Source organism: Notolepis coatsorum (genome assembly GCF_963971535.1).
Source record: "Notolepis coatsorum genome assembly, chromosome: 15".
Classification (NCBI taxonomy): Eukaryota; Metazoa; Chordata; class Actinopteri; order Aulopiformes; family Paralepididae; genus Notolepis; species Notolepis coatsorum.
In genome coordinates this window covers 34,512,392-34,540,081 of record NC_140179.1, presented here as the reverse complement: position 1 = coordinate 34,540,081, position 27,690 = coordinate 34,512,392, and the positions used below count along the sequence as shown (strand labels likewise).

The 27,690-nt window shown below is 43.6% G+C and overlaps 1 protein-coding gene across 1 annotated transcript; it reads left to right on the top strand.

Annotated features, from left to right (window-relative positions):
- The first annotated feature begins 231 nt into the window (after positions 1-231).
- On the top strand, positions 232-27,690 carry LOC311242009 (uncharacterized protein). The gene is made up of 8 exons (XM_084330963.1): positions 232-349; positions 1,054-1,196; positions 12,184-12,275; positions 15,883-16,137; positions 19,264-19,351; positions 20,283-20,420; positions 21,731-21,822; positions 26,148-27,690. The coding sequence occupies exons 1-8, from the start codon at positions 316-318 to the stop codon at positions 26,392-26,394; spliced, it is 1,089 nt and encodes a 362-aa protein (XP_084187089.1). The 5' UTR covers positions 232-315; the 3' UTR covers positions 26,395-27,690.

Genomic DNA, 27,690 nt, shown 5'->3' with positions numbered 1-27,690 from the left:
CACTATAATGTACATAATACTTTATATGTGACAAATAAAACAAAACTTGAACACGAGCTGCTGTTAGTGGTTTCAGTTCCCCTAGGGCAGTAGGCTACTTAGTCAGCAATGATTGGGATTTCGAAAAAACATGTTTTATTCTACAACAGACACGTTGTTTATTTTACTGACACCGCCCATAGCTGCTCCACTACTGTGTGACAGGTCGCGTTATCCATTACGCAACGCTCCTAGCTGGCCTGGTTCCCGGTATGAACAGCCTTGTTGTTTTCAGTGTCAAGGCACCCAGCCCACTTACTACCATCGACTTCACACATGCAACTCAAGGCTGCTGGAGGCGTCCCGGGTGGTAAGCAGAGCTTTTAAACCTGACATTTTAGGCGATTTATAACAGTCTAGCTTGTTCCCGTGTTTTGTTTCGCACGCCTGTAGAAGAATAAAAGCTTTTGTCGTCAAGAGTTGTGGTTGCAGTCGCAGTCAGTGTGCGTAAAGACGCATGGCGTCTTTGACATGTTAGTGTAGCAGCCGCCCGACTTTATAAAAACTTTATCATAGGCTACTGTCTTTTTGCACCTGTAAGTATGGTAACACAGATGTAGCGTGTTGTCTAATGCACGTTTGACGGAATCTTCCTTGAATGCACTTTTCCTTTTTGATAAAGGCCGATATTTTCTATTGAGCAGAAGTCAAATCCAACACCACTGCGGTTCAGGAAATACTATTTGGACCATTTGCAGCACACATATTAAATGTAATAATTAAAAAATATTTCATCAATACTGGTATAGCCTCACTCACCCATTATGTACCCAAAACAATCACTGGAACCCAAATCTCATAATTTTTTTTAACATGTGCCTCATGGTGACTATTGTTAATTTTTGTATTAACCTTGTACCAGTTACTAAAGGTAGCGCATGTTGTTGATTGTATGTTGCTGGTAGATTTTTGAATTCGACTAATTCTTTGAATATTGTTATGCTAAGAATGAATGGTATGACTATGGACTCATTCTGGCTCTGTAACCTCACGTGACCTGTGTTTGGAACGCAGGTTTAGACCAAGAGGAACCAGCAGGGATGGCGCAATTGATTGACAGCGAGGTCTTCCTCGCCTACTCCACCTATGCCACTATTGTCATCGTGAAGATGATGCTGATGGCGCCTCTTACAATATATTTCCGCTTCACACGTGGGGTAAGCTCTGGTGTTATAATAACAAGATAACCGTTTGAAACTAAATTAACCAACATTGAGCTTATGCTGTATAATGCTGTATATAGGCCTACCATATTTAACGTTTTAAAATGTTATTCTTACTGTATATATATCTATCCACATCTGTCTGTACATACTGTACATAACCCTTTTTACATATCTGTAAATACTATATCCCTTACCCTCTTACTAGTTACACTGCAGGCCAGTAGCCTACAACTTACCATAAACTGTCTTTATACCTGTATCACTGTACAAATTAATACTACAACTCTGTACATACATCTGATTAGCACTATTACTCAGTAGTACTCATTTTGATATTTTATACTCAGTTTAATCACCTGCACATTGTATATTACTGTTGCACTTTACTGTTACATTTGAACTCTGGTTGGATGGCAAACTTCTTTTCGTTGTACTGTACTTGTGCTGTATGATGACGATACATATGAATCTCATCTAATCTTAGAAGATGGTAAAGAGAGGGTAGCGACATCACCGCCGCTGCCCTGGGCCCGGCCGCGTGTAGTCTTTTACCAACAAACTTGCAGTTCTGCGTTCGTGTTCTGTGATCTGATTGGCCACTGACATACACTCTCTCTACGCCCAAACAGCGCGTTACGCTAGTTCTGCCTCTACTAGCAGCCTGCTCGCTAGTTCTGCCTCTAACCTCTAACAGCCTATCCAATTCATATCAATCGAAATAACGTATTGTTTTCATCTCTCTATATTAACGTGATTCCATCAACACAACATAAATGTTCAAAACACGACAAGACAGTTTGCATCACACACTTCCCACGGTTCTCTGCACGTATTCTACCGGTAGTGCGGTAGTTGTTGCCACGGTATTGGGTCTTTGGGTAAATACTTCATTGGCGGGGAAGAAGAACACTGATAGCGGTGTGTGGACCGTCCTGCGAGCCCCAGACCACCGTCCCGCGAGCCCCAGACCACCGTCCCGCGAGCCCCAGACCACCGTCCCGCGAGCCCCAGACCACCGTCCCGCGACAGGGCTCTACGCTAACCTTTTTCACTAGGGGCACAGGTGCTCCTAAATGAAAAAATTTAGGAGCACACAAAGAAATTTAGGAGCACCCAAAAATATTTAGGAGCACAGTGAAAATATGTCAAGTAACAGTTTATTTTTTTTTCAAAAATAAATGTATATTTGTACTGTGCGTGCATGTGCAAACGGGACACATCTGTGCAATAGCACATACCACCAAAGTCACTGGCCCACTGTGTGTGTGTATCATCTGCGTGTGCAAACGGGAATGGGACAGACATTTGAACTATTAATTAAGTGATTAATGCCTACTATGGCAAAGTTGTAGCCAACAACTAGGCCTAATAAGAAAGGCAGTGATATTGAACAAAAAGGAGACACTGGCTTTACAACCAGGGCCATCAGTAGAGGGGGGAGCTAGTGTTGCTCTTTTAGAAAAATAATCCTTTCAGGGTTGCCTATTGAAATACTGTACACCTCCAGTACAGTAGTTTGCGTGTCAGGTAGACCATTGATTGACAGTCGATTATGCCAATTACGACGTCACACCGTTGCACTCTGGCCGTCCGGCGCTGCAGCTGGACCCTATTGCCACACAGCTTGCACTCTGGCCGTCCGGCGCTACAGCTGGACCCATTGCCCACCTCTGCGGTTGATAACGCTAGCCAAGTTAGCTGTACACACATACACAGTGGGCCAGTTGTAGGGGTGTAACAATTAGGGATGGGTATCGTTAGGATTTTATCGATACTACTACTCCTATCGATACTGCTTAACGGTTCGGTACTTTATCGATACTCTTATCGGTTCTTTTTGATAATTTTTTTATGATTTTTATATTTGCAGTTGAGAGCATTGGTCATCTCCCTACAGTAAAGATTAGAAATGATTGAATTATTGTAAATGTGTGTGGAGTGGTGGGAATAGCTGCTTCAATAATAACTTATAACAACAACAGACAAGTTAGACAACTATGTATACAAAAAAAACGATATACACTGAATGATTAGTTGTTACCTAAAGTCCTTGGACTCCACTGTAGAGAACGGGTGCAGGCCTTTGACAACAAACTTTGTCACAGCCCTGTGACACTCGTTCACCCTATCCTCTGTCATCTTTCCTCTAGCTGCTAGGGAGAAAGGACTTTGGGTGGTGGAAGTAGAGGGAGGATGTGTGGTGGGCTCACTGGCCTGGGACACATTGGTGGCTGACCTCAGCTTGACGATCTATAAAAAGTTTTTAGATTGTAGTATTTGTAGCTAAACAATTATTTTGTTTATTAGCCTATTTGTAATAATTCGTTATTAGCCTAGGAAACTCCGTATCTTGGCTTACCGGCTGCAGTGGACGTGGATGCAGATGAACCACTGCGCGCAAGGCAGTCGGATACGGCGCATTTCTGCACACTAATATAGTGTTTTGCAAACAAATGTTTTGATAGATTGCTCGTATTGCCACCCTTACTGGCAAATGTTTTGTTTCACTTGTGAACGCTTCGCTCTATCCGCCATCACGACTCAGTCCATGCAGAGCTGTCTGTGTCTGTGTGCAGCGCGCGTCGGCACGGAGACAGCGCTGAGATGCTTCCAGCTGCAGCACATCAGGTGTGCGGGGCTTGTATGTGCGGGGCTTGTAAGCGCTGCTGTCTGACGTGCTGCAGCTGCATACTATTGACAGCGCTTTCATTAAGGAGTACCCGTATGTATGTGTAGCGCGACTCGCGAGGAGTGTGTGTAATAATGACTCGCTGCTTCTCGTGCAGAGACAGAGAGAGGAGAGATCGTTCGCAACTTTTAAATAATAATAATAATAATAATTTCTCTAGAGTATCGATAGCAGTACCGAGGACGTCGGAGCTTATAAATACTCCGGTATTTTCTAATATAGTACCGGTTCCCGTTTAAAACCGGGGTCCGGGGGGCATCCCTAGTAACAATGCATCGCAATGCATCGATCCTACTTTGCAATATTTACAAAACATGACATTGTTTTCGAACTCTAGCCATGGGGAAATGTTTAGCCAATTCACGTTAAATTTGTATGTCTTTCCTCCGGCTCCAGTGGGTGTAGCTTCGCTAGCTACAGTGGCTACATTGGGTGCTACAGTGGGTGTAGCCTCGCTAGCTTGGCCAACTTCGCTAGCATGCTGGCTAGCGTCAGTATCTTGGTTAACGTTAACGTTAACCATCACCTCTGTAACATGAGCTGCCTCGCCTGACTTCTCATTCTCCGGTATCTTTCGTGCAAAATAAAAATGAATGGGTTTCGACATGGCTGTATTATTGTTTGACTCAGACAGTGACGCAGCCGCTGATCATTACTTTCGGTTTCCAGTCGCGTGACCACAGGAAACTACTGTGATTGGAACGTGTATGCGGCTGTGAACTGTGGGACTTGTAGTTTTTTAACGATTCTCGCAGCGGAGAAAAAAAAGGACGAATGAGAGGCTGTACTCTGCACTCGCTGGCCCCACTCGCACGCTGTGCGAGTACTTTTTTGCATGTTCGCACGCACATATTTTTAGGGGCATATGCGAGCAATATGGTCGCACTGTAGAGCCCTGTGCGAGCCCCAGACCACCGCCCGCGAGCCCCAGACCACCGCCCCGCAAGACTTTTTTCCCGTGCGCCTAAAATTCTACCTGTCTCGTCCCGTGGGGCTCGCGGGGCGGTGGTCTGGGGCTCGCGGGACGGTGGCCTGGGGCTCGCGGGGCGGGGGTCTGGGGCTCGCGGGACGGTGGCCTGGGGCTTGCAGGACGTTCCACACACCGCTATCAGTGTTCTTCTTCCCCGCCAATGAAGTATTGAAATACCGTGGCAACAACTACCGCACTACCGGTAGAATAAGTGCCGAGAACCGTGGGAAGTGATGCAAACTGTCTTGTCGTGTTTTGAACATTTATGTTGTGTTGATGGAATCACGTTAATATAGAGAGATGAAAACAATACGTTATTTCGATTGATATGAATTGGATAGGCTGTTAGAGGTTAGAGGCAGAACTAGCATAACGCGCTGTTTGGGCGTAGAGAGTGTACGTCAGTGGCCAATCAGATCCCAGAACGCGAACACGGAACTGCAAGTGTGTTGGTAAAAGACTACACGCGGCCGGGCCGTGTACGTGTTCCTCTGACGTACTTCCGTATTTACCGTTTATCATCTCGGGAGCTCAGTCGGAGCATTCTATTATCGATTATATACGTTACAAACATGGAACAAATCGAAGAAAGACTGGCAGAGGAAGTCCGAAAATATAGCCATTTTGTAGAACACAACGCAGCACAGCCACCTAGTGGTTCGGTGGTGAACTGCAACCAATGCGTTGAACTGACGTGGAAGTATGTCGGTTTAGCTCCCACGCGCAAAATAGCCGTGACAGCCGACGTTGAAGCAGTCCCTGAACCCCCGCCATACTTTCTTTCATTGTCTATGTAACACTGCATTCTCTCCTATTAAGGCCATGAGTCAAGATTGATTGATTGATTGATTGATTGAAAAGTTTATTAACAGATTGCAGAATGGGTACAGTACAGTACAGCTCAATACATACAATTGTTAAGAGGATGCAGACCTGAGAAAGACTTTCGTCTTGTTTCCATCAGGGTCCCCCATTTTCAATTCATCATATGACACACACGATATACAGATAGACAGTACTGCTACATCTATACATTTATGACATACCAGATTTGCAAATACAGTACTGTTTGTGATACTAAAAAAATCCAGAAAAAGAGTGTATATACATTTGACATAGAAACTGTCTGTGCATTGGAGGAGGTTGGGTAGGTGGGGTGGGGCTGTACATTGGAGGTGGGGGGGGGGGGGGGGGGGGGGGGGGGGTTGGGTAGGGGGCACTGTACATTGGAATACTGACATACATTTGACATAGAAACTGTACATTGGAGGAGGTTGGGTAGGTGGGGTGGGGTTGGGTGGGGCTGTACATTGGAGGTGGGGGGGGGGGGGGGGGGTTGGGTAGGGGGGGGCACTGTACATTGGAATACTGACAAAGCCATGCTTGGTCTTTATTGTACAACTGGGTTAGGACATTTGTAGGGGCCAGTTTCGAATTGCAGTCTCACGTAGGTGTTTTTTGAGAGTGTTTTTGAAGGTGGGTAGTGATTCACATTCCTTTACAGCTTTGGGTAGGGTGTTCCACATTGATGTGGCATAATTGCGAAACGTGTTTAGTCCCTTGTTTGAGCCGAATCTGGGTTTTACATGATTTGTGGAGCTCCCTCTGGTGTTGTGATCGTGGTATTCACTGACCTTTGGGAAGTATTTTGACATGTACATGGGTACCTTGGTCGTGTACTGTATCTTGTAGACCAGGCCCATTGCAAGTTGCTGTACTCTGTCGTCTACTCTAAGCCATCCTAGGTTGGCAAAGTGTGCAGGGGTGAGGTGGGTTCTAGGAGTCAGGTCAAGCAGTAGTCTGACTAGTTTGTTTTGAGATGTTTGTAATTTGGTTTTTAGTGCCTTTGAGGTGCTTTGGTACCATGAGGTGCAAGCATAGTCGTAGTACCCTTGAATGAGTGCTCCTGCCAGAGTCTTCAGGGTATTCTTGTTTACCAGAGAGGAGATCCGGTACAAGAATCGAGTTCGTTGGTTGACTTTTTTTATTACATTGGATGCCATTTTGTCACAGGAAAGATTAGCCTCTAGGATGGAACCCAGGTAGGTAATTTCATCTTTCCTTGTGACAATATTTTCACCCACTGTAACTGAGAAGCCGTCGGTCTTGCTGAGTTTGTTATTTCAACCGAAGAGAATGGACTGTTTTGCCCATGTGTAATGATAGTTTGTTGTCGGCGAGCCATATGCAGATTTTGCCGAGTTCCGAGCTGAGGGTTTTTTCAACCTGTAACTTGTTCTTGTCAGAGACCAGCAGGGCTGAGTCGTCCGCAAACAGGAACAAGTTGCAGTCACAAGCTGACGACATGTCATTTGCATAAATTAGGAACAGTAGTGGTCCTAGTATGCTTCCTTGTGGAACACCACAGTTCACTGTGAGGGGGGGGGATAGGGTACCGTTTACCTCCACCATCTGTTCTCTCCCCTCCAGGTAGGATTGTATCCAGCTCACTGATAAACTATCAAAACCAATTGCTTTTAGCTTGTCAATCAGAATGGTGTGATTGAGTGTCGAAGGCCTTTTGTAGGTCTAGCATGACCATGCCGCAGTATTTGCCCGCGTCCACCTCTTGCTTGATGTGGTCGTTCAAATAGAGAAGGCATGTGTCAGTGGAGTGGGATGTTCTGAAGCCAGATTGGAATTCGTAGATTAGATTTTTTTCCGCGAGGTACTTTTCGACCTGTTCGTATACTATTTTTTCCATGACTTTCGAGATGGATGTAAGGATAGAAACAGGGCGGTAGTTGCCTGGGTCTAATTTGCTGCCCTTTTTGTGCAGGAGTGTTACTCTCGCTATTTTGAAGTCCTTGGGGACGTGTCCCTGTTTTATGGAGAGGTTTATTATGTGTGTGATGACTGGGATGATGGCGGCTGCTGAGTCTCTGAGGAATTTGGAGGGGATGTTGTCATGGCCAGTGGCCTTGTTCGGTTGGAGGGCGCTCAGTTCATTGAGTACCTCATCTGTAGTTACCATTTCCAGTTTGAAATCATCTTTGTGGACGCCTAGGTTCTTGTAGTATGCTACTATGTGTTCTACCCCGTACTGCCCTGAGTGGGAGGGTAGTTTGTTTACCAGTGTTGTGGCTATGTTTTTGAAGAAAGTGTTTAAGTAATTGGCTGTGATGAGCGTGTTGTCCATCTTTATGTTTATGTTTTAGAACCTGGTTTTAAGTTTTTTACTGCAGCCTAGTTGATTATTGAGTAATTTCCAAAGTTCACGTAGTTTATTTTTGTTTTCCTCAGTTTTGTCATTGATGACATTTTTTTTTGCAGTTTTTATCATGGAGTTTACGTCATTTCTTAGTCTGTTTCTTTCTAGTTTGAGTTCAGTCACGTGGGCTTGGAGTTCACTGCTCGTGCTTTTGGTAAGCTTTGACTGACTTTTACGAAACTCAGAGCATTTTTTGTCTCTGGCTTTCATAGCGGTCAGTATTTCAGTGTGCATCCACGGCTCAGCGCGATTTTTTACCCTGGTGGTTCTTAGGGGGGCCATGTTGTTTAGTATTGTTGAGAATTTGGTTTTGAAGCCAAGCCAGGTTTCTTCAACCAGTGTACCATTGAGTTCATCTGACCAGTCCAGGCTCTCCAGTTCAAGGTTAAAGGCCTCGCTAGAGTAGGTTTTGAGGTCTCTAGATGTGACTGTTTTGTGACAGCCAGCCTTTTGCTTACGTTGTCGTAACACTGCATTCTCTCCTGTTAAGGCCATGAGTGAAGATGGCATATACGTTGTCGTAACACTGCATTCTCTCCTATTAAGGCCATGAGTCAAGATGGCGTATGAATGAATGAATGAATGAAAACTTTATTTAACAGATTGCAGAATGGGTACAATACAGTACGGCTCAATACACACAATTGTTAAGGGGATGCAGACCAGAGAAAGACGTTTGTCTTGTTTACATCAGGGTCCCCCATTTTCAATTCAGTGACATTTATGATATACACAACATACATGACATTTATGGCATAGGGGCATACATGACATGCATGTATTTAGTACTGTTACATTTGTGACATATACGATATTCAAATATGCAGTACTGTTACCCATAGATCCTGACAGAGTATATATGATGGGGAGGGGACTGTACATTATGAGGGGGTGGGTGGGTGGGAGAGAAATATACATACGGTGGGGAGAGAATATATATGTTGTCGTAGGCCATGAGTCAAGATGGCGTATACGTTGTCGTAACACTGCATTCTCTCCCAGTGTGCGAACCATACCATGGTCTTCGGGGGAGCTCATATTTTTTGGGGGGGGACGGGGGGTCAGCAGCGCTGCGCATGCCTCACAGGGAGGACTTTACTGTGACGCTTGCAATGCTGACATAGGCTATAGGTATGAGTAACGTTACAGAACCACACATAGTCCACACCACACAGGTCTGCATGCATGCATGATGAAGACGCACATATTGAAATCATACCTGTCAACCCTCCCGTTTTTCCAGGGATTCTCCCGTATTTCAACCTTCTCTCACGCCGTCCTCCCGTTGAAATATTTTCACGTATTTTACCAGTTTTTTTTTATTTATACAAAATGCCTGCAATTCCCCTCCGTGACGACAGGTGGCAGAAGTTTAGATTAGAACGTTAGGACAGGAAGTACGACCGGACGACGGTTGCTGAGAGCTGTCTGGCAAAGTGGGGTTGTTCCCGGAGAGCTCACTCTCGGCCGTGGTTTCTCAGTGTATAATGTATGGTGCTCTCCCTCAACATGCAAGTAGGGTGAGACAACACCATTCTTTAGTCCAAATAATACCCTACTTTATACTATATTATTGTCATTCGTTTAATGTAAAGTCAGTCTTACACTGGCACTGCTTTAACGTTGCATTTACCCATAATCCATTGCTGTATTAGACCCATGTGCCAGTATAACTTTTGTAAAGTAATGAAGCGCAAATGTAAAGTTAATCAATACACAATGAAATAATATCTTTATCTATATCTTCATCTATATCAAGGACCACAATGGAAATAAGTATTTTTTGTGTAGCATCCTTGACGTTTTTCTGGAATCTTGTATTTTCTTTTTTAAATGTTTAATCAAATCAAATAAAATAAAATATCACATGTCAAAACTACTTTAATAAAACAAGAATGAATAAAACTCATTCATCCAAAACAAGACAGCAATTCTACTTCTGCATGTACCGGGAGAATTGAGCTCATAGCTCAGATTTGGAGTTGATAGAATGGACATTGCTGTTCTTAGGAAATGTTGCACATGGTGGAAATAATGGAAATTAACATTTCGAACATTAACATTTTAGTGTATGTTTAAAGTTGATACATTGAGGCATGGTACAATTTCACTTTATATTACAGCAGTATCCGTTTTTAACATTACAATTAGTGTCTGACAGACGCATGTTAAAAGTCAAAGTCAACTTTGTCATTTTCCAATTTGTGCAAGACATACAGAAAAATTCAATTACATGCCCCCCTTCCCACGGTGTATATAGAAAGAGACTAAACACAAAAGTAACATAGGACACAATATACAACACACAGGACTATGTACAATATAAACAGTACCTACAATTAAATTAATGAATGAATTAAATAAGAGGTAAAAGAGAACTTAGTGTAAATATTCCTTAATTTGTGTCAACGTTATAAAAATCATATTGTATTCAACAAATTAATTATGATACACCACAATGTGCCGTTTCTATATCTATTCTAAATCTATGGCCTTGCGATTCCACGGCTGCGCAGTGCCGACAAGAGCAGGCGTTACATCTCCTCTACAGAAACACTGACACTTCCATTCACTTAATGCAGGTATGTACACAGCATTTCACTTTCAACCAGGTATCTGATTCATTTAATGTAGCAATTAGTAGTTCACCCAGTCCTTGGGTACATACAGGTTTTGACCAGCAGATGGCAGCGACGAGGCAGCTCAGCAGAGAGCAGCTGTCAACAAACATCCTAACAGAAAATATATACATACGAGGGGGAGGAGACTACATTGGGAGGGGGCGGGGTGAAATCTCCTGTTTTTTCAAATCCTAATGTTGACGGCTATGATTGAAATACACATGCTCAGAATAACCCCTCTGATCCAACACTAAAATTCACACACAACAGTCCTATTTACACATAAACACACGGATGAACCAATACCGAACAACAAGTCAACGACCAAACACATAGAGTCTAACATTATTATAGGCAAATGCAACATTATCACACCAGTCAGCACCCTGGTCAGTACTAAAAGACAGGGTGAGAGCCGCACGCACCCACACACGAGACAAGCGCAGCTGCGCATGTAACCACCAACGCACAATAATCATACCATAGACATTTTATAAATGAGCAATAATGATAATACAGTTACTGTAATTAGGAAAAGAAGGTCTTACCTTAACACAGAAGTGACCACAAAGGCCTGGGATCAGCTGCCTGCGAGATGCGTCCTCACTTGCTGTTTTACAGTGGCGCGCTAAAGCAGGGTAGTTATTCCAGACTGCTTTTACAGTATTAAAATTACTCGCCACCCACCTGATGGTGAAAATCTGCCCAATTCTCAAAATCTGCATGTCACAGAAGTAGTCCCGCAGCAGGTTGTTAGCGTCGCCAGCAGTCAATTTAAAATGGTCTGCGATTGAAGAAGTAGATGCTCCTACCGGCTCCTGCTCAGTCGAGTCGATTGGCTGCTTCGCCTTCTTTGTAAAACAAAAATTGGTTAGAAGGCTTACTTCTTTGATTTTTCGTTTAACTTTCGACATTATCCTGAATTCCTGTATTTTCTTTCTTTTAAAACGGCGGGTGAAGTTTGATTTGTGCCTGCAGGCTGCAGCGCCGCCACGCTCCGAATGGTAATTGCAAGAATAGAATCATACAAGAAAGAATTGCAAATCATGAATCATACATCAAAATAGCCAAATTTTACGCATTATAATACACGATGATGACGATACAGAAAATTACAGAAAAATGAGAAATGCATGGCAAAAATAGCATTTATTGTCAGTATTTTAGAGACCCCCCAAAAATTCACAAATCATGTTTTCACGGGAGCTGATGTCTCATCTAGGGAAGTCATGGCTCCCCTAGCTCCCCCATGGTTCGCACTAAGGCCATGAGTCAAGATGGCGTATACGTTGTCGTAACACTGCATTCTCTCCTATTAGGCCATGAGTCAAGATGGCGTATACATTGTCGTAACACTGCATTCTCTCCTATTAAGGCCATGAGTCAAGATGGCGTATACGTTGTCGTAACACTGCATTCTCTCCTATTAAGGCCATGAGTCAAGATGGCGTATACGTTGTCGTAACACTGCATTCTCTCCTATTAAGGCCTTTGCTAACGCGGAAGATGTCAAAGGTAAACCCGAAGCACAGAAGAAGAAAATGCTGCAAACAAACCCAGACGTGGAGCGCGTGCGAAGGTAGGCTTTTATTACTGTTAATAATTGTTAATAACTTAATAACTGTTAATAACTGTTAATAACCATTAATAACTGTTAATTACCGGACTATCTGTTATCTATCTACATCGTGGTACATGTAACTGAGGCCACATTGCCTTATTCGCTACAATGTACAATGTAGCAATGTACAAAGGGCAGGCAGGATTTGCCTAGAGGTAGAGAGGCCGCCAGTTCGATCCCCGCCACTGACAGGAGGGAGTATCCCAGCTGGTGACTGAAGGGTGGCTGGTATTACATCTGCGGTGCCCTGCCATCTCTGCCTAAGTGCCCTTGAGCAAGGCACTGAAACCCAAAACGGTTCCAGGGGTCGCACTGCGGGCGACCCTGTGCTCTGACCACTCTGATGAAATGCATATGTGTGTCGTTTTAACTCAAAACTATGATCGCGTTTGCCAAGCATGTTTTTCGTCCGGTGAAACACAACTGTGATCAGTGGCGGACTCGGGCTGTTTGAAGGGCAGGGGCGAAAAAGAAAAAAGGGCACCTACTGCACAACATGGGACCCCATCAGTGAGCAAAAAGCTATGATGCGTCATGTATGGTGAAATAGTCTTCATCCTTGATTAAGATTAACATTAGAATAACATAGACAATCCAGATTAATAGTATAACCACACCTCTATGATAAAAACACACAGGGATGTTATGGTGTTTGAAAAGTAGATTATCATGGTGTTTGAAAAGTAAATTATCATGGTGTTTGAAAAGTGGATTTATCATAGTGTTTGAAACTTGGATGTATCATGGTGTTTGAAAAGTAGATTATCATGGTGTTTGAAGGCCTAAACCATTGCTGCAGTGGTACATTTCTCAATGCTAACGATATCAGTGAGGAATATAAATATTTGGGAAGCAGCATTTTAATATGGTCTGGGTTGAAAAATAGTGAACCTATTCTTTAAAAGCTATTTACAACATATATTTTACAGGATATAAAACAGTTGAACAGTTAAAGTTAATTTGAGTGCCGTTGAGCTTCTTCCTTTCTCTCCTAACTCTCCTTCTCTGCTCATGTCCTCTCCTTCTCTCCTCCTGCCCTCTCCTTCTGTCCTCCTATACTCTCATTCTCTCCTCCTGTCCTCTCCTTCTCTCCTCATGCCCTCTCATCTCCTTCTCTCATCCTGTCCTCTATCTCTCCCTCACTCCCTCCACCCATCTCTATCTTCCCCATTATCTCCATTAAACTTAATATATTGTACCTGGATACTGGCTGGATCAGTGGGATATTTTAATGGCAACAGGAGAGCATTCAAGTTCAACATTTCTATCATCATTTTCATCCCTGCTTTCTTTAGCATCTCCATGACCATCTTCATTATCATTTCTCTCCATAGCATCATCTGCATTCTCTCTTTCCTCAACTTCTTCATCATTTCTCTCCATAGAATCATCTGCATTTTCTCTTTCCTCCACTTCTTCACCATCTCTCTTCCTGATATCATTTCCCTCTTGAATATCTCCATCTTCATTGTCTGGACTGTCTTTATCTAAGGTGGAGTAAATAATATTTGTTTTATAATAGTAATATAATTGTACTGTATATAATATTCGTACTGTAGCCTACAATGTTATAATTGTATTATAAAATAATATGTCATATAGCACCACCACTAGCCCTCTTGCCTTGATTGGAATAAAAAGGATATATGGTTGGTCAATTAAAATGTTTAAGACACATTTTTCTGTTCAAAATAAGCATTATCGACCATGTTAGCACCAGATTCTCAGTTATAATCCAAACTGGCTCTGTGAGACAAGCTTGTACACGTAGCTAGTAGTGAGGACTTACAAATACATACCTGTATCCTTATCTCCTCCCTTACTATTGTTGCTTTGGACCCAATATTATCATTGATCACAGGTGTGGTGACGAGGCTCCACACCCTACTAAGCAGACCAGAGTGCAGTCTCACAGTTGAGTCTTACCAGAAGTGCCCTCACCTGTGCTCTCATTATTTTGACCAGTTTGCTCTTGTTCTATTTTTGCTCATGTGCTTTCTTTTTGTTATCCTGAACCATGGAGGCTGGAGCACCCAGCTCTCCATTCTTTTTGCTCTATAAATAGATGCTCAAATAAATATTGTTATTTTTGGTAAAACGTGTCCAACTTCCTTGTTATCCACCACGCTACAACCAAGGCCTACCGGGTAAAACAAGCCATATTCCTGTAACAATTGAGGCCTTAGGGCAAGTCACATAGGCTTGGTCGTAACATGGGGGGCTCGTCCGGGATTTGAACCCGGGACCTCTCGCAACTTCAAAGAAAGCTTTATGGTCACATGGTCAAGTTTAGACCATTGGAAGGGCACCAATGGGCATGTCCTCTAATTTTCGACACTCAAAAGGGCATTTTAGCGCAATATTTTCAACTGTGGGGGCACATGGTCAAGTTTAACCATTGGAGGGGCACCAATGGGCACATCCTCTAATTTTTTCCACTCAAAAGGGCACTTTAGCGCGATGTTTTCAACTGTCGGGGCACATGGTCAAGTTTAACCATTGGAATGGCACCAATGGGCACGTCCTCTAGTTTTTTCCACTCAAAAGGGCACTTTTGCATGACATTATTTAACCATGGGGCACATGGTCAAGTTTAGACCATTGGAAAAGCACCAATAGGGCACACCCTCTAATTTTTCGCCACTCAAAAGGGCACTTTAGCGCGCATTTTTCAACCGCAGGGGCAAGAATTTTCGCGGAGCTATTTCTATATTAATGTCTAATACGCCTGTCGCTTATCAATGACTTACTTGCAGTCAACAAGTATGAAACGGATTGTTTTTTCATCGGTACATTTCCGTTTTATACCGTTTTGAAAAACTGACGTTTTTGAAAATTTCCAGAAAAAAAAATTATTCCGTGATAATAGCTCTTTAGTGGAATACACAACACGTTGTCATTTTTCGGCCTATTTATGAATCGTTTTCAAATAAACGCTAGATTATCGATAGTACTGTATATGTGTACTTATGCACGCTAGAGAAGCGGGCTGAAAAATCGATTATCTTATTTCCTGGTCAGCGCTAAGGTCATACACGCACACACACACAGAGACACGTTGAGATATATGTGAAAAATACATCTGATTACCCCAAGACTGGTAACATAGATTCCTTACCTCACATCAGATGTTCTGCAAAAAGATTATTCCAATTCCTGATCGCCATTCCAAATATCGATCGCGTTTATTGATCCAATGTTAGGTAGTCGAAACACATATTCCACGCTGTTCTGAGGGTCTACAATGAATCCGATCGGCTCGGGTTACATGCCTGAGAATGTGGAATCCGGATTGTTTTTTCTCATACATTTTCATTGAGTCCAATCCAATGGGTGCATTACCATCTGGGAGACGATAGGGGGCGGTATTTTCCCTGTTCGAGCTCATAGACAGTCCCAATGGTAACGTGAGGCTAGATTGATGAAACATTTATGGATATCGCTAATAAAAGCAATAACGATTAAATAACGAGATTTCTCGTCATTGGCACTCAACGCATGGCATGAAATAACAAGATTTCTCGTGGCTGGCACTAAGGGGTTAATGTCTGCCTTTGATCTCCAGATGCCACCAGAACGACTTGGAGAACATCGTGCCCTTCGTGGTGATCGGCCTCCTCTACGCGCTGAGCGGCCCCGAGCTCGCCACCGCCCTGCTCTGCTTCCGCATTTTCGCGGTGGCGCGGGTCTTCCACACGGTGGCTTACGTCCTGCCCCTCCCCCAGCCCAGCAGAGCGCTTGCCTGGATGGCGGGAATAGTCGTCACGTTCTACATGGCATACCGGGTGATCGGCCAGGGTTATCGTAGTCTTAACTATTAGTTTGGTAAGAGTATAACACTTACAGGTGCTGTAAGCAGTGTTTCTTGTGGTGCTGTAAAGTGTGAGTGACCGTGATTTGAAAGAAATTCAATAAAATGATCTGAAAAACAACTGAAAATCTTTGCCTAAACTTTACTAAACGAAAAGGGAAAAAAACGTGATTTTCTTTCAGTTTCAGGTTTGTTTTTGAATTGCCATGGCATGGCATCGTGTGAAGCAAGAGAATCCTGGAAGGATTCAGATCGACTTTGAAAACATTGAGAACTTAGGCTGCGTTCACACTGCAAGCTTTAGTGCTTTCAATTCAGATGTATTGCTCGGATCCGAATTTAAAAAAAAACTTTATGTGGCCAATATCAGATTCCAGTGTGAACTGACCCGCATGTGCAAATGAACAGTAAAGAAGATGGATGTAAACATGGAGGACATAATAAAGTCACAGTTTCTGGTTTAATTCATAAGTTTAATGTAGTGGAGGCCAGCTAATTAAAACAAATCTGACCTGTATGTGATTTAGGAATTAGGACCACATATGAAAGTAACCCAAATCAGAATTGAAAAGCTGTCATGAAAGAATCAGATGAATATTATTATTATTATTTTATTGTCAATGTACACGTGGCAATTTAAATTTGTCTTTTCGCATGTCCCTCCTAGCTACACATACACACAGTCCTCATATCTCTCCTAGCTACACATACACACAGTCCTCATATCCCTCCTAGTTACACACACACAGTCCTCATATCTCTCCTAGTTACACACACAGTCCTCATATCCCTCCTAGTTACACACACACAGTCCTCATATCTCTCCTAGTTACACACACAGTCCTCATATCTCTCCTAGTTACACACACAGTCCTCATATCTCTCCTAGTTACACACACACAGTCCTCATATCTCTCCTAGTTACACACACACACACACACACACACACACACACACACACACACACACAGTCCTCACATCCCTCTTAGTTACATACACAGTCCTCATATCCCCCCTAGTTACACACAGTCCTCATATCCCTCCTAGTTACACATACACACACAGTCATCATATCCCTCCTAGTTACACACACAGTCATCATATCCCTCCTAGTTACACACACACAGTCATCATATCCCTCCTAGTTACACATACACACACAGTCATCATATCCCTCCTAGTTACACACACACAGTCATCATATCCCTCCTAGTTACACACACAGTCATCATATCCCTCCTAGTTACACACACAGTCATCATATCCCTCCTAGTTACACACACAGTCATCATATCCCTCCTAGTTACACACAGTCATCATATCCCTCCTAGTTACACACACAGTCATCATATCCCTCCTAGTTACACACACAGTCATCATATCCCTCCTAGTTACACACACAGTCATCATATCCCTCCTAGTTACACACAGTCATCATATCCCTCCTAGTTACACACACAGTCATCATATCCCTCCTAGTTACACACACAGTCCTCATATCCCTCCTAGTTACACACACAGTCATCATATCCCTCCTAGTTACACACACAGTCATCATATCCCTCCTAGTTACACACACAGTCATCATATCCCTCCTAGTTACACACACAGTCATCATATCCCTCCTAGTTACACACACACACACAGTCCTCATATCCCTCCTAGTTACACACACACAGTCATCATATCCCTCCTAGTTACACACACAGTCATCATATCCCTCCTAGTTACACACACACACACACACACACAGTCATCATATCCCTCCTAGTTACACACACAGTCATCATATCCCTCCTAGTTACACACAGTCATCATATCCCTCCTAGTTACACACAGTCATCATATCCCTCCTAGGTATGATTGGGATATGAATTGCATTACACACATATTATGCATTTCATCAGAGAGGTCAGAGCGCAGGGTCGCCCGTAGTGCAGCGCCCCCTGGAGCAGATTTTGGGGTCCTGTGCCTTGCTTAAGGGCACTTAGGCAGAGATGGTGGGCGCCATAGATGTAATACCAACCACCCTTCAGTCACCAGCTCACAGCTGGAATACCCCCTCCTGTCGGGGGCCGGGAATCGAACCAGCGACCTTTCGGTTAACGGCCGGCCTCTTTAACTCTAGGGCCATCCTGCCTCCCTGACCCGAGTCACATAATGAGTCTGTATCAGTGTAGTTTTGATTGATTGATTGAAAACTTTATTAACAGATTGCAGAATGGGTACAGTACAGTACAGCTCAATACACACAATTGTTAAGGGGATGCAGACCAGAGAAAGACTTTCGTCTTGTTTACATCAGGGTCCCCCATTTTCAATTCATCATAAGAGAACACAGACTTGTACCGGCAACCTGCTGACAGGCCTCACCGTGGAAACACTACAACGGACAACACTAAACTAAATAGAAATCAATCTAAACACATCTGGAGAAATAAAAACCAAAAGTGTTTCTATGACATCACTGACCCGTCCTTTTCGCATGATTCTTGAACGAAACTAGGACACTTAACAAAGGAACCAAAACTGAACTGAAATCAAAGTCAAAAGCGATATTGAAATAAACAAAACAGAGAAAAAGGTGCAAAACAATAATGTGTCCAGCGTATGTCATCTGGAAAAAGGCCACTTTAACTTGTACCAGATAAATGCAAACACACACACACACACACATAATCAGAAACAGCTGAGTGCACACTCACATCCTGCTTAGTTAGCCACTAAACCGTTATACTTTTTGTACTAAATCTAATTATTGAAAGGGTTCAAACCTTTTTCTTTTTTCTATCTCCCTCAACGCAACCACAATCCAACGTGACCCCGATGATCCGAATGTTCTTTGCTTTCTTTTTGTAAACCTCACTCACTGCTCTGTTGCCATCCAAAAAGGAAGACGTCAAATTCCTTAATAAACCTTTCCGTCAGTCTCGTGGACTTGCATGCATCCATTCATTTAAACACAATGGTAACACAGCACAGTAGCAGCGGCAGTGAAGCTGGTTGGGGAGAGAAAAGAGGGATAGCCTCAGGATGTCTGAAGCTCAGAGGGGGAAGCAGCGGCAGGATTCTTTCCACCCACCAACCAACCACGACTTGCGCAACATCTGGCGGAATTCCAAATATCCCCGTCAGTCTGCACCTTGGACTGGAACGCCTCTGTGAGAGAAGCCAACTCAAGATAGTGGCGTTCACGGTGACAGAGCAGAAATCGCAACAAGAGGTAAGACCGTTCAGCCTTTTATTTCTCGTTGCTGCCGTTTACAGCAGTGCAGGGTTTTTGTTCTCTCCTTTTATGGTCTTGTGTTAAGGGACAGTGCAAAGGAGGCATTTTCTACTGTCGGGAGTCTTTTCTTTTTATTGCAGCATGCACTGCTGAGTTCCTGCAGAGTCCGAGTGCATGTGTGGCATACTGTATAGTCAGGATACAACAATGGTAACGGTGATACTTCACGGGGCAGCCCAAGTGCAAGTGGGAAAAGCCTGCATCAATGTTGGTTTCAAGTTTCAAGTTTTGTTTTATTTGTCACATATAAGGTACATGTACGTTACAGTGAAATGCTTTGTTCTGTATGACCCTCCTGAGAGTATGCTTCATACAGTAAAAAAAGAAAGAATAAAGACCAAACACTATACAAAATATACAAATGGACAAAGGTTTACTACTTGTCGAGGTAGTCCTAGTCGACCAAGACTTACTTATTACTTATTACTCGTTTTCTAGGCTTCTTTTTCCACACTGAATGAGTCATTTCAGGAAGATCCACAAGCGTATCTTTGGTAAGCAGTAAATGTTAAGAGGTCTCCTGCATGATTGCGTGTGGGAAACGCAGTTTCACAGATTTGTCAATTAAATCAACCGATCGATTAGGCGACAAAGTCCTGTGACTATTAGTCCATTAAGAACTTATTTAGTTGGAGGCCAGCCCTGTTCACAAACAGTTTAAGATAAGATACGATTATTTCTTTATTGATACCCTTGGGGAAATTCGTTAGATCTTGGGGTCAGATCTCCTCCCATCTCAATTGCTGTTCGGTTTGAAGCTGAAATAGGACTCATTATTCCCATCGCCGACTCTGACGTGATCACGACATTCCTCCAGACATCCTCTGTGATTAAATAGATGTACGTCCTCTGTTCCCCAGCGTGACTCCTCGTGGGGAAGATGGCAGAGCTGACTCACATGATCGACAGCGAGGTGTTCCTGGCCTTCTCCACCTACGCCACCATCGTCATCCTGAAGATGTTGCTCATGGCGCCCTTGACCTCATACTTCCGCTTGACAAAAAAGGTGCCTTTCCTCTCCTTTACCCTGCTTTGCCTATACATCAAACTATACGTCCTACTATCACTTTCACGGTTAAAGGCACAGTCCGTGATAGCAGTGTCATGTACCATGTCGAAACTCTTTTTAAGATAATATAAGATCCTTTATTGATCCCCTTGGGGATATATATATATATATTTTTTTGCAATTTACCGTCGGAAGAACTGACAGTATGTTAGGGAATTTACAAGAATGTTGAGGCTGTAGAATTATTATTTATTTTGTAGAGTAAAATAGACCTGTATTTTGACCTGTGATGAGAAGAAAAGTTTCAAAAAACATTCTTCAAGTCAAACACTTTCTAAGGACATTCAGTAAGTGAATCCCCAAATTTGAGATGGTAAAAAATAAACCTGATTGTGTCTGTGACTCAATCTGTGAATCAATCAATCAATCAATCAATCAATTCAATCAATCAATCAATCAAAACCTTGTGCACTGAAAGGCTTTCAAAAATTACGAGAAGCATTCCTACAAACAATATCGTTTTTAATAAAACACAAGTTACAAATATCCCTTGGCAGGAAGTTAGGAACTATGCAAAAAGCCCTCTCACCACGACTGTGGGTCAGGAGGTAGAGCGGTCGTCTGGTCATCTGAAGGTTCCCGGTTCTATTCCCGCTCCTCCCGGGCATCAATCAACTCCTCATCAATGAGAGTTTTCCTATATCTATCTATTCCTATGGATGTATGAAGGAGCCTCGCGAAGGAGTCTCTCCTTCACAGTGAAGGAACAAAATACCTCTAGCATGCGGGTCGAGTTCAGACCCGTCTCGTCTCTGCTCTGCCCTGGGGGGGGGGGGGGGGGGTCAAACATCAGTATCCCCTCAGTGTCCGTTTCTAATTGATTGATTGATTGATTTAAAACTTTATTAACAGATTGCAGAATGGGTACAATACAGTACGGCTCAATACAAACAAGATACAGACCAGAAAAATACTTTCGTCTTGTTTACATCGGGGTCCCCCATTTTCAATTCATCAAGAAATGTATGACATACAAGACATACAGATATACAGTACTGTTTAAGAGACAGAGATCATAAAAAAAATATATACATTCGAAGGGGAAGAAACAGTACATTGGGGACATTAACGTGTGTTGTCGGGCCTTACAAATAAATTTCTAAGTTTCTAATAGCAGACACCCGTAGGTGCTCTTTGAGAGTGGTTTTGAAGGAGGGTAGGGATTCACATAATTTTACGGCTGTGGGTAGGGCGTTCCACATTGTTGTGGCATAACTAAACCCTTAACCCTCCTCATGTCCCTGAAGGTGTTTGCCAACATGGAGGACACCAAATTGGTCTCCTCGGCAGAAGACAAGAAGATGGTCCGTGAAGATCCTGATGTGGAGCGAGTCAGACGGTACCACACTATCTATTATCTAACATCAACACTTCTCCTCACTTTCTGAAATACTCCACAAGACAGCCGACTTAAAGGATCAATGGGCGGCAGCCGATTAAAAAAATTCTTATTATTATGACAGTAATTGACAGTACAAAAGAAAATAAGACATTTGACATTTGTCGTTCTGGTAAGGAGCTAAAACAACGACATCCAATCAAACGAACAACCAAGTCAAACGATTGGAACGGGTGAGCCGTCTATCAAACCATCTAGTGACACGTGCGCTTGTTATGTGCATAACAGTTGCACGCGTACACAAAGGCCTGATGCTAACACATAGCTACCTGCTGCTAACACATACTGTAGCTATACCTGCTGCTAACACATAGCTACTTGCTGCTAACACATAGCTACCTGCTGGCTACCTAGCGGGGGCGTGGCTTTGAAGGTATCCTGATGCGTTCTGATTGGGAAGGGCGTTGTCGAATTCGGTTTAAGGATTTTAAAACATTTCTAACTTCTGCCCAAAATCAACAGCCACCTATTGCTCCTTTAATAGCAAAGGAAATGTATCTGCATGGTAATATTGTACCCATCTTGTCCATTGTATTGTATTGTATTGTATTGTATTGTATTGTATGTTTATGTTTATGTTTATTAAAGGATCCCCATTAGAGACACATGAAAGAGTCTTCCAGTCTTCCTGGGGTCCTGGACAAAACAAATACAATACAAATGTACAACAAAAAATACGAATAAAACAAATAAAAAATTAATACAAATATACAAATTCACATTATAAAATCTAACATTCCAGTCAAACAAAAAAAAGATAATACACAGATTACATACTTGACATGTTTGCAAGATATCTCTTAATATTAGTTTTGAAAGTAATTTTATTATGTATTGTGGATGAGATGTTTTTCGGCAGAGCATTCCAGAGTGCTATTGACCTATATATGCCAGTGAGTTTGAGAAAATTTGATTTTGGTGCTGATTCTGTTCTGATGTTACCAGAAGCGGCCCCTCTAGTGTTGTAACCATGTTCAGAAGTCATTTAATTTCTAACTGCTAGATAGCTTACCAGTGCTAATAATGTTCCACAGTAGCATTAGAAGACTCATCGATACTTTATTTTCAACCATCAGCCATGCCAGATGTTCATGCATAAAACCAATACTTGTCCTGTATGAACAGCCTAGTGCCAGGCGAGCCGCTTTATTCTGAGCAACCTGCAACTTTTTTAAATTCGATTTTGTAGCTGACGACCAGATAACAGGGCAGTATTCTAAATGAGACAAAACCAAAGAATGAATAACAGATTTCATTATGGAGGGAGTGATAAAAGCAGAACATTTCCTAGTCATAAAAATTCCTCTTCCCATTTTAATGACAATATTATTTATATGTTTAGACCAAGATAAGGAGCTATCAATAGTAACTCAGAGAAGTTTTATTGTGTTCACTTGTTCAATTTGTGTGGTGCCAATCGACCGTTTTAACTGAGGATGCATGCCCAACATGTGTCTAGATCCAAGCACAATGGCCTTTGTCTTAGAGATATTTAACACCAACTTGTTGCACTCAATCCATTCATAAATGTCTGTTAAGGCCCTGTTTATCAGATGTAGCTGCACTGTATAATGTTGTGTCATCAGCATACATAATTGTTTTAAATTTTTTTACAGCCAACGGTAAATCATTGGTAAAGATGGAGTATAACAAAGGCCCTAGGCAGCTTCCTTGTAGAACCCCACAGTTAATGGGATTCCATTTTGAAAAGCTGCCATTAAAGATATATAGTTTGTATGATAGAATATACGTTGCATATTATGTTTAGTCTATAGTTATAGTTTGTTTATTTATACAGTTAGTATAGTATAGTTTGTCTATAGAATATACGCTGTGTATTATGTTTAGTTTATAGTTTATGTATAGCTTATTTAGTTTATAGTTTATAGTTCATAGTTTATTTAGTTTATAGTCTATAGTTTATAGTTATATTTATATGTATTAGGGATGTCCGATATTATCGGCCTACCGATCGGCCGATATCGGCATTAAAATGTTTTTTTTTTAGCATTTCTATAACCTTTATTTACCCAGGCAAGCAAGTAAGAACAAATTCTGATTTTATTTATTGTCAAAAGTATGCATAATGTTGTGTTAATTCCACAACAAGAGATATGTAATGTTAATTACCTGAAATTATTCAATTTTTTGGGGGGGTGAAACCCTGCATATATCGGTATCGGTTGATATCGGTATCGGAAATTAAGAGTTGGACAATATCGGTATATCGGTATCGGTAAAAAAGCCAATATCGAGCATCCCTAATATTTATAGTTTATAGTTATAGTTTCTATAGATAGAATATACGTTGTGTATTATCATGTTTACAAATCTACTCCGGTTGAGGACCCGGGAAAAACAAGCATCTCATGTTTTTCTGAAGTATGTACGTACATTCAACCACCTTGTGGTTATCGAACGCGGGAACCGCTTGCTTTTAACCCTATGCTCGCTGTGATGCGTCTGTTGTCCCCCCCCCCCCCCACGCCAGGTGCTTTTAACCCCACGCTCTCTGTGATCTGTCTGTTGTCCCCCGGCCAGGTGCTTTTAACCCTACGCTCTCTGTGATCTGTCTGTTGTCCCCCCAGGTGCTTTTAACCCTACGCTCTCTGTGATCAGTCTGTTGTCCCCCCCCAGGTGCTTTTAACCCTACGCTCTCTGTGATCTGTCTGTTGTCCCCCCAGGTGCTTTTAACCCCACGCTCTCTGTGATCTGTCTGTTGTCCCCCCCCAGGTGCTTTTAACCCTACGCTCTCTGTGATCTGTCTGTTGTCCCCCCCCAGGTGCTTTTAACCCCACGCTCTCTGTGATCTGTCTGTTGTCCCCCCAGGTGCTTTTAACCCCACGCTCTCTGTGATCTGTCTGTTGTCCCCCCCCAGGTGCTTTTAACCCCACGCTCTCTGTAATCTGTCTGTTGTCCCCCCAGGTGCTTTTAACCCCACGCTCTCTGTGATCTGTCTGTTCTCCCCCCCCCAGGTGCTTTTAACCCTACGCTCCCTGTGATCTGTCTGTTGTCCCCGGCCAGGTGCTTTTAACCCCACGCTCCCTGTGATCTGTCTGTTGTCCCCCCCCCAGGTGCTTTTAACCCTACGCTCTCTGTGATCTGTCTGTTCTCCCCCCCCAGGTGCTTTTAACCCTACGCTCCCTGTGATCTGTCTGTTGTCCCCCGGCCAGGTGCTTTTAACCCTACGCTCTCTGTGATCTGTCTGTTGTCCCCGGCCAGGTGCTTTTAACCCTACGCTCTCTGTGATCTGTCTGTTGTCCCCCCCCCCAGGTGCTTTTAACCCCACGCTCTCTGTGATCTGTCTGTTCTCCCCGGCCAGGTGCTTTTAACCCCACGCTCTCTGTGATCTGTCTGTTGTCCCCCGGCCAGGTGCTTTTAACCCTACGCTCTCTGTGATCTGTCTGTTGTCCCCCGGCCAGGTGCTTTTAACCCCACGCTCTCTGTGATCTGTCTGTTGTCCCCCCCCAGGTGCTTTTAACCCCACGCTCTCTGTGATCTGTCTGTTGTCCCCCCAGGTGCTTTTAACCCCACGCTCTCTGTGATCTGTCTGTTCTCCCCCCCCCAGGTGCTTTTAACCCTACGCTCCCTGTGATCTGTCTGTTGTCCCCGGCCAGGTGCTTTTAACCCCACGCTCCCTGTGATCTGTCTGTTGTCCCCCCCCCAGGTGCTTTTAACCCTACGCTCTCTGTGATCTGTCTGTTCTCCCCCCCCAGGTGCTTTTAACCCTACGCTCCCTGTGATCTGTCTGTTGTCCCCCGGCCAGGTGCTTTTAACCCTACGCTCTCTGTGATCTGTCTGTTGTCCCCGGCCAGGTGCTTTTAACCCTACGCTCTCTGTGATCTGTCTGTTGTCCCCCCCCCAGGTGCTTTTAACCCCACGCTCTCTGTGATCTGTCTGTTCTCCCCGGCCAGGTGCTTTTAACCCCACGCTCTCTGTGATCTGTCTGTTGTCCCCCGGCCAGGTGCTTTTAACCCTACGCTCTCTGTGATCTGTCTGTTGTCCCCCGGCCAGGTGCTTTTAACCCCACGCTCTCTGTGATCTGTCTGTTGTCCCCCCAGGTGCTTTTAACCCCACGCTCTCTGTGATCTGTCTGTTGTCCCCCCAGGTGCTTTTAACCCCACGCTCTCTGTGACGTGTCTGTTGTCCCCCCAGGTGCTTTTAACCCCACGCTCTCTGTGACGTGTCTGTTGTCCCCCCAGGTGCTTTTAACCCTATGCTCTCTGTGACGTGTCTGTTGTGTCCCCCCCCCCCCCCCCCACCAGGTGCCACCAGAACGACTTGGAGAACATCGTCCCCTTCGTCTTGACCGGCCTCCTCTACGCCCTGACGGGCCCCGAACTGGCCACCGCCCTGCTCCACTTCCGGGTCTTCGCCGGGGCCAGGCTCTGCCACACGGTGGCCTACCTGCTGCCCCTGCCGCAGCCCAGCCGCGCCCTCGCCTTCCTGACCGGCCTGGTCGCCACCTTCTCCATGGCCTACAGAGTGCTCAACACGGCGCTCTACCTATAGGAGGGAACGCTACCAACCGAAAGTAGTGTCACACCCGCGACCACTAAAGAGGACTATCTCTCTCTCTCTCTCTCTCTCTCTCTCTCTCTCTCTCTCTCTCTATCTATCTCTCTCTCTCTCTCTCTCTCTATCTCTCTCTCTCTCTCTCTCTCTCTCTCTCTCTCTCTCCTAATGGGGACAGTTCAGGTTACTGATTCATTACTAACTGGGAGAATATTGAATACAGAATTTGCTAGAGAATGCTAGTGCTAATCAGTGGGGTTGAAAACAAATTTTTACGAAAACAGTATATTTAGTTGTTAGCTGCGACCAGCTATAAACTCGTCACTGTCGGACGGTGAGTCGGTCAGTTAGCCGGTCCTCAAAAGTGGTAGTGAAAGGGTTAACCTTCTATAGTGTGGTAGTGAAAGGTTAACCTTCTGTAGTGGTAGTGAAAGGTTAATCTTCTGTAGTGTGGTAGTGAAAGGGTTAACCTTCTGTAGTGGTAGTGAAAGGGTTAACCTTCTGTAGTGGTAGTGAAAGGTTAACCTTCTGTAGTGAAAGGTTAACCTGTAGTGTGGTAGTGAAAGGGTTAACCTGTAGTGTGGTAGTGAAAGGTTAACCTTCTGTAGTATGGTAGTGAAAGGGTTAACCTTCTGTAGTGTGGTAGTGAAAAGGGTTAACCTTCCGTAGTGTGGCAGTGAAAGGGTTAAACCCCCAATCCTCTGAAGTGGCCGTACGAAGGCCATCGGCGTCATTTCAAAGCATGAGGGCATCCACGATGGTGCCTCTCACTCTATCACTTTGCCCCCTACTCTGAGCCTCGTAGCGTTGTCCTCCGTTTCCATTAACCATTTCACTGCCACATGACAGAAGGTTAACCCTTTACTCTCACACTACACACTAGTGAAAGGTTAACCTTCTGTTGTGTGGCAGTGAAAGGGTTAACCGGTTGTCGTGTGGCAGTGAAAGGGTTAACCTGTGTATTGTCGCAGTGAAAGGGTTAACTGTTTTGGTAGTGCGGCAGTGAAAGGGTTAAGGGTAATGCATTTGACCTCAGCTCGGTTCACCAAATGAATTGAAATGACGACTTTGGGTATTATTTTGGTCATTATTCTTCCTATATACAGATGTTCTCCGTACTCATTATGTACCCGGACCCTTTTATATTAATTTCCTGCATTGACTGAAATTGAGATGAAGCCCATAGCTATGATTGTATGATTTAGGATCATTATGTTTATACAGTAGCGGCTATAGTTTTCAGAATGTACTGATGGTTGAGATTATGTGCTACTGCAGACTGGTGAAACAAAT